Raw genomic sequence first — 8,267 nt, 5'->3', positions numbered from 1 at the left:
CCTTTTTCCTGAAAAACACCAGACATGACTGTAAGCTCTGCTATGAACTGAAATCTTTTTATTTATATCTTTCTAAAATAAGGACTGGGGGACAGTTGTTTCATACACAGAAAAAGAAACTGACAAAGTTGAAGAGTAGGAGTATGTGTGGGGTTTTTTCCCTCTCAAAAGTGAGTGCAGAGATGATCTGGGGACCTGATGTGCTAGAAACAGTTTGACAGCAGAAGTAGTCTCTCACAAATCTGTACTTTGGTTTCTTTGAATGTGATGATACAGAGGCAAGATCTGTGTGTACTGTGAGTAGGATGTTAGGCAGGTAGGTACTGCTAGATAAACAAACATATTGACTGGATATGCTATATTAAACCTTATTCAAAGCTGCTAACACCTTACTGCAACACATAGTGAGAAGCTCTTCCCTTTTTTGTGCCTAGAATGTCTGAGCCATCGTCATGATCTAACCCTCCAACTAGCCTCATTTTCAATCTTTGGCCTTATGTTCCCCTTTAACCCTAATGATTGGCAAGGGCTCATTATGGGATATTCTAACTGCCATAAGGGTTGCTTCTCTTATGTGTCCTGGAGACAAAATATGTGCCTTATTATCAACAACAGCTCCACGCACATGCCTCCCTCAAACTGCTGAACAATGATATTCTTTAATGATTAGTTTAATGATAAACTGTGCAATATACCTTGGGGTTAGAACCCCTATATAAATTATAAAGGTTCAGAAGGAAAGGGAGATTAAAAATCTATCACTTATACCCCAAGGGACTCGCATAGTATGAAGAAGCAGGGGAGAACTGGAAAGCCAAGCTCAGCATTTTCTTAAGTCATTATGCATAAATAGTGTGTGATAGAGCCTATATATATATATATTCTCTCTACCTGAGATGGAGGGAAGGTGATCATACTCCTAAAGGGATTCCATTAGGCGGTTTCCTGCAGGGAGGCGGTGCTGAAGACTTCTCATATTAATGCCTCAAGTGTATTTTACTGAATTACATCCATTCCTTCCCTGAAACTGACAAAATGTTTTGAAATATGATATTGTACCTATGTCAAATGGGATTTGAAATTTGTTACATCCTGTTATAAAGGAAACAGACATTTCTTCCAAAAAAACACACAAAAAAAACCAGGGAACCCTACTCTTCCCGTAATGCAACTTCTGAACATTTTTCATTAGAGCCTCCACAACTGGTGAAATGCCCATGTCTTTCAAAATGCATGTGCCTAGTTTATAAGGTAGGTTAATGTCATGATCACGTCATCAATATGGTTGTGCGATTACAGGTTGGAATCTCTTAATTACAATAACTTCGATGCATAGAACAATGCAGAGCTGTTCAGTTGGTGTTGAATTAGTTTAATTACTTGGTTGAAGATTTTTAAAGATGCTTCGCCACTCATTCAAGGGGCTTCTTCAGAAATTTCAACATGTTTCATTACTATAACCTACATTTAAGGCAAAACCCACCACAGTTGTTCCCAGTTGTTCTGTACGACCGGACCCATAAAGACTACATTTATGAGAGACAAAATCATCATTAATGAATTGCATTGCTTGGATAACCTATACCCAGCTAGCACTCAAAGTTTATTAAATGCTATGTATTATTAACAGTTATGAGTTAACCTAGGTATGTGGTGTCTGTATAGTCATGCTGTATCAGCAAGGTTGGCTGCACCATTAGCGTGTTATAGAAGGACTTATGATTGATCTGCGCTGTGATGGAGTGGGTTCAGAAAAAGGCCAATAATCTATCTTGGACAGATTATTGGCAGGAGGTTCAAACATTTTTCCTCCCTTTTTAATTAAAGACACAGCTGATCAAAAATGTGGCAGATGTAACACTTTGCTTTTGAGCATCCTGCAAGACTTGTGGTGCCCAAACATCAAAGTAAGCTGAAGCACAGCCATCCCAAATGACATTAGAACACCTTATTTTTTTCCACATTCTGTGCAAATGTACTGTTGTGTGTTGAAGATTTCAGAAATAGTTCTGTGTAGGTCCCCTTGGTGACTCTGACCTCCTTCTAATGGCCTAATTACAATCATTAGCTGTTAAGCAGGAAACTCTCTTTGTAAACATGCATTACACTCTACAATAGTAGGGTCCTAGCATGGTTTCCTCTCATTGATCCACCTCATGAAAAAGTGGGTTTCTTTGGTGATCTTTCAAGGGTTCTTACAGTAGGAATGTCCAAACTTTCTGCTTTAGCCAGGGAGGAAGAATTTCATGAAACCGCATGCTACATTGATCGGTTTGAATAGCACATGATTGTACTCGACTGATTAAGAGGTTCATCAGTTGAACTTTCTCATCCAGATGAAGGTTGCTGGGAAGTGATACCTTTTATGAGGTATACTGTAGAGCTCTTTTGAGAGCCTTTTCAAGTACTATATCTGTATCTATTGTAGTTTCCTTTGCACAAAGTGAATACAGTGAAGCATAGGAGCTAAATTGATTTTTTTTTTTTTTTTTTTTTTTTACCTCATAGCTGCCAGAAACATGAACATTTATATAAAGCCTACAAACTGGGCAAAGGCTATGGGCTGAATCGATTGGGTTATCAGTCGAAACAACCATCTCATCTCAACCAAACTACCGCCAACCAAGTGAAATCAATACCAAAGCAGAAAAAAATCAAGATTGAGTATGTTTCACCAAACATACTTCTATTACTCTCTGAAACCACTGAGGGGTAAAAACCTTCAGGGAACTGATGGAGGACACCAAGACAGTTAAAAATAGGAATGGACACAGTTAACATTGCTATTATTTTAATATGATCCACACCACAGACTAAAACTGTAACCTTTTATAACAGAATTCTAAGACAAAATGTATTGCATTTTGTATTGCAGTGATGCTGCCCCAAAAAATGATCTCTTCTTCAGAAGTAGATTTAGCTGCTTTACTAGCTATAGTAATAAGCAGTATCTCACATTTCAGTAATGTTATGTCTCTAACAATGATGTTAGCTAATGATACGTGTTCTTGGAAGGAAAATAGTAACAGATTTATGGATTAAATGCATCTTCAATCACAGTGAAAATCAGACAAGAAGTAGCAACTAAACAGCTGGGACAAATGATGAAAACAGGCAGGCTAGCACACCAACATTTATGAAAATGTAAGCCAATTGATGTACCATTAGCCATAGAGTCTGTGGGTCTTGTGTTACTTTCAGTTGGCAGTTTTTACTGGCAGGAATATAGGCACAGTGTGTGAACTATTGTCTGCCATAAAAAGGTAAATGGCGCCTTTCCTGCTAACATTGTGATAGATGTAATGACACCTGTAACTGTGGTCCATGTAAACATCAAAGATGGTGACTGCAGAATGCAAAACACAACTGACAAAAATCCCTTCAGTTTATGTTGGCTAAAACTTGACAAAAACTAACAGTCAAATAACAGTCAAATGTGACGATGTATTTTTGTCAAAACACTAACACAAAATCAGGTGCCCAAATCAACACTGATACAGCAATATCTCAAATATGGCTAATAATCAGGTTGAATGTAACTTGAATGGAGTCAAAGAGCCTCAAGACAAAAATAACACATTTTTTTCTCAAAAAACTTTAATAATATTTTTTTTTCTTACCACATATATAAAGACAAATTGCTAAGGGAGTCATGAACTTTGTGGCAATTGAGTAGGCTGGAAAATTGACAGGTTATGGCGCCCAATAATAACCTCCACCTCCAGTGTCCTTTTTTTCCAGTCTTTATTTATCCAGGGAACTAACTGTACTCTTATTCACCAATACTCTGGCACACATTCATAAAGTTCACTTCATACACATAAGATACTGTATCCAACTGGGAGTTGCCAAGTGAAATAAAGTCTTCTACTGTCAGCTACTGAGTAGCTACACTGGAACAGATAGATTAAGTGCCTTGCTCAAGGGCACATGGGTTTTTTAACATGAGAGAAAAAAATGTGTTTTCAGGATATATTAAACTTTGTCTAGTCATTGTATTATTTTGCCATAAATGTACATATGCAGATTGTATGGAGTGTCATGCGTGCTCACAATACCAAATACACAGGTACAATGTATATCATTTATTTGATGGTTTAACATGATAATCTATTGAAAAAGGAAGAGAAACATACAGAGATATACAGTATAAATCTAAGCCTAAATACATTTTGTGGCAGCACAGAACATTTCACATTCCATTATGGGACCAAGGCCATACAACACCTGAAAGTCTTTGATGACTTTTTTTTTTTTGTTACTTTTTTCTTTTTAATGTAGGCTCACATGGCATAGTGTTGTCTCTAAAATGAGCAGTTGGCAGCTCTCATAAGTGAGTTTGCAAAATATCTTCTTTTTAAAAATCTTCCCAAGTTACGAATTGTAGTTGCATGCATGATAAACAAGTATCTAGAGTTTGTAACAGTTGCCTTTTCTTTGACGTTTCAGTTTGGTAATAAATAAAAAAAAGACTCACAGTACAATACCGCAGTACAATGACCGCAAAACTGCAAAAACTTGTTTTAAATCTCACCACATGACCCCAAAGTAATTGTTTAAATCCAAGTGAACCAGTAAGCCAGGAAGATCTATTTTTGACTTGCACTGTAAAACAGTTATTTTCTAGCTTCAGTGTTCCAGAGATCTGTCTTATAATATCTTATTTACACAACACAGAAGCTACATCAACTGTTTCAGCATTTCATAGGTACGAATTTGATCCCCCAAAACTACACAAAGCAACTTGACACATCTTTGGACAAAGTGGTTCTTTGTCCACGACTTTTAACTCTCTACCTTTTTAAATGCATTAGATCATGAAACATTGCTTTGTGCCCAAGAACAAAGACAAGACATCCCCTCCTAGCAAGATGTTTTGGCTTATTAGTTATAGGTATTATTTCATCTGTAACTGTCAGCTTTCTTATATCTTGGACCCAGGTCACATGTCCATTTAGCCCCGTCTACACAGTAGAAAACAGGACAAGAAACCAGCAAAGGACTTGGGGTCACTTGAATCAACTAGAGCCCTATGTAAATCAGGGTTGAGGTCAATTCTGAAAGTAAATTGCAGCTGTGCAGCAACAATCCAAGTACAATACATTCAGTTCTTAGTCTTATATCAGACTGTACACATAAAACTTTACAATTTTTACTTCAAAGTTCAATTGATCCCAACTCTGAGTATCAGTGACTCTCAATCACAACAGAACTCCCTGTTATAGTTTTTCCTACATGTATTCTTGTACATGCACAAACAGTGGGTGAATCTCATGTATCCATGGTTGAACAGAAGAATGCTTCAAATTTACATCATCGTCCGTGAGCTGTATCTGGTTGATTGCTCTGCGACCTTAGGTGGAATGGCACAGTTTATCATAAGAGTCGAACGGGAGAGCTATTTTTATCCACAAAACTATTATATGTTGAGATTTGTCCGTAGTCGAGCAAGCAGCATGGAAAATAAATGGTCTACCCACGCCCTTTCTCTCTCAAGCTCTCCCTATCCATTTCCCATCTCTCTCACATACACACATGCACATGCACACACTCTTTTAACGCCACCCCCTTCCCTTTCTTTTATCGTCACTCGCAACGTAAGAATGGGCGTGTTACATTCTGATGGAGAAATGATGACCATGGCTCATTATCCTCTCCCTGAAAGAATGGATCTGATACATTCAATGCTAGTATGTGCTTATTAGTCGACAGACCAGTTATCATGGTCTGCCTGCGGAATCAATGAAATCCATTTGCATCACCGGCTGCTGTTTGGCATACAGTAGCTCTAAAATGCAGACGTACAGTGTCTAGAGTGGAACTTCAAGATGGTCACATGTTTGAGAAGAAATGTATTCAGTGTGCCTCACAAATGCTCAAAAACTAAACTGATGCTTGAACTGACCCGTTAATTTGTTTAATCCGTGTCTTTCTTTCTTCTTTTTTTTGCTCTAAATAGTCTGACATTTAACAGACAGCATGACAATCACAAAATGCTCAATATTTGATCATTTTCATTTTGGGTTGTACACACAGTAGATATATATACATTTATGTATATACACACAAAAAAATGGGTTTCATTACTCCAGTGTACCACTCTATCACCAGACAGAGTTCGTGTTGAGCAAAAGAAAATGTTTCAACAAGACGAGTAAGGAAATCAAATGAATACCTGAAGACATAGAGTACAAAAATATTATAATATTTCGTGGGTTGAGTAACTGTAACGCCCAAAAAGGCCCTTGGCAGTTGTTTGAAACTAAAGTTGTTTTTTTAAGAGGAAGTTTGATCAATTTAAGTGCAATTCTGTCATGCTATCACTTGAAGCGTTGTTGCTAGAAGGTAGAAGTGAAAAAAATGGCAGTTTTATTCATATTTGTGCTTGTTAACGTTTTTTTTTCACTATCAAATGACCTAAAAGGATATTCCCGTGACACTAGCAAAAATTCAGAACCTGAGTCACAATCATCCTGAACAGAGGACAAAATCCTCAACTTTAAATTATTGTGTTTGGGTAAAAGTTTACCAGATCAATGCATCATATAGTTAATAGCAAGTATACTGTATATTATCAACGCTATAAACAAATACACATCAACAGAGTCTTTGTTTCTGTAAAGTTGTGATATAACCCAAGGCAAAAAGGAGTCATTATTTTTCCACTATGGCTGATCATTACATGCATTAGTAGTGCATAGGGTACCAGTCAAACATACATATGTTTGTTTAATGGATTTTTAGGAATTGCCTGCACTTATCTGATCACCTGTGTAGTATAAAGTTTTCTTAATGATTTTTTTGGATTAGAAAAATCTTTGCGTTAACTGCTTTCATGTTTGTTTGTTTTTTTGCAAATACTGTATTATTTATTCAATTGCTGGCTTTATATCTCTCTATTTACACATTACTGAGAGGGCAAATGTTGGGAAATGACTGTCACATGTCCCAATTACAGTACATACTTTAGAAAATAAAAAGACCTTGGTACTAAGGACTCAAAGACTGCAAATATAAAAACAATTTTGAGGAGAACTTGGTCCAAAACTCAGTAGTCTTTCTCAGTCTTTTTTTTTTTATCATGTATTGTTGCAGTCTTTAACTCGACAGATTCCATCATGTATAAAAGCAACAGAAAAAAAGGAAAGAAAAAGAAACAAAATGAAAAAAAAATCAACAAACAACAACAAACACCTCAACAAAACAGTCCATTCAGACATAGTAGAGCCAGTAGACGAGGTTGAACAGTGAGAAAACGGAGGGGAAGATGATCCGTGACCAGCGGTCGATGGCGTTCACATCCGTCAGGTCGGGGATTTTGATTTTGAGCTGCGAGGACCGCCTCCGCAGGCGGCTGCGTTTCATCTGGGCAGCCCGGTCCAGGGAGTGGCGGCTGGAGGAGCGCGGGCCGATCCCGCCGCTCTGCTTGCGGTACTGGATGTGCGATGAGGCCGTGCTGTCCAACTGCACCATGGACTGAGAGTTCCTAATGTCCGCCACGCTGGTGGTGATCTCACCTCCCGCCACCTCGTTATGGATCTCCAGTGTGGTTAGCAGAATGTTCCCGTGGCCATGTGGTTCTGCCTGAATGGACAAAGAAATGGGAAAAGTAATTAATGACATTATGTGCACACAAGTGGAACAGCTAGAGAGGACACTAGCTGAAGTTTTAAGGCACTCTCCCTCAGTGCACTCAAGACCATGAAATGTGGATGTCAGGTCATGCTTTTGCCATGGCAACAAGTCAGAAGTGAACATTCCTACAATGCAATGAAAAGTGCTGTCTCCATGACACATACTCATTTTTCTAAAAGAGTCCTAAATGCTGTGCTTTGCTTTGAGTAAGTTACTGTAAGTTATAGTAATGTGAAACTTCACCTGTCTGTAGTGAACAGTCCCTTGCCAATTATCATTTTGTGTCACTACAGAGAAACCTTTTTTGAGCAAAAGTAATTGAGTGGACGAGGGAGCAGTTTCAGGCATAGCTTAAGTCTCCTGTCACTCAGTTCCATAACAGCAATATGTCAATGGCATTTTTTAAATGGCAGCCATTCTTGGCACACCATCTGAACAACCGTTCAAGATGGGCTACGATTTAAAATGACTAAGCACAACCACTGGAGCCACTGCTAGTAAAACAGTAAAACATTTTCAATTGATTCCATTGAAGGATCAATGACATATCAAAGAAATTATTTTTTACTTGCTTATGAGGTCCACAGGATATAACAGAAGGCATGGCACCGCAGTCCAGTCTATAGATATTT

At 38.0% G+C, this 8,267-nt stretch overlaps 1 protein-coding gene across 3 annotated transcripts in view; it reads right to left on the bottom strand.

Moving 5' to 3' along the window:
* Positions 1 to 4,070: 4,070 nt before the first annotated feature.
* LOC122976597 (gamma-aminobutyric acid receptor subunit beta-3-like) overlaps positions 4,071 to 8,267 on the bottom strand; it is a 63,909-nt gene continuing 59,712 nt past the window's right edge. For all 3 annotated transcript variants that reach the window (XM_044345168.1, XM_044345169.1, XM_044345170.1), the window contains one exon: positions 4,071 to 7,584. In XM_044345168.1, coding sequence (XP_044201103.1) covers positions 7,213 to 7,584 — 372 coding nt within the window. In that variant the 3' untranslated portion in view covers positions 4,071 to 7,212. The remainder of the gene's footprint in view (positions 7,585 to 8,267) is intronic.

The sequence above is a fragment of the Thunnus albacares genome, chromosome 24 (genome assembly GCF_914725855.1).
Source record: "Thunnus albacares chromosome 24, fThuAlb1.1, whole genome shotgun sequence".
Taxonomy (NCBI): Eukaryota; Metazoa; Chordata; class Actinopteri; order Scombriformes; family Scombridae; genus Thunnus; species Thunnus albacares.
This window is presented reverse-complemented; position numbering and strand designations above follow the sequence as displayed.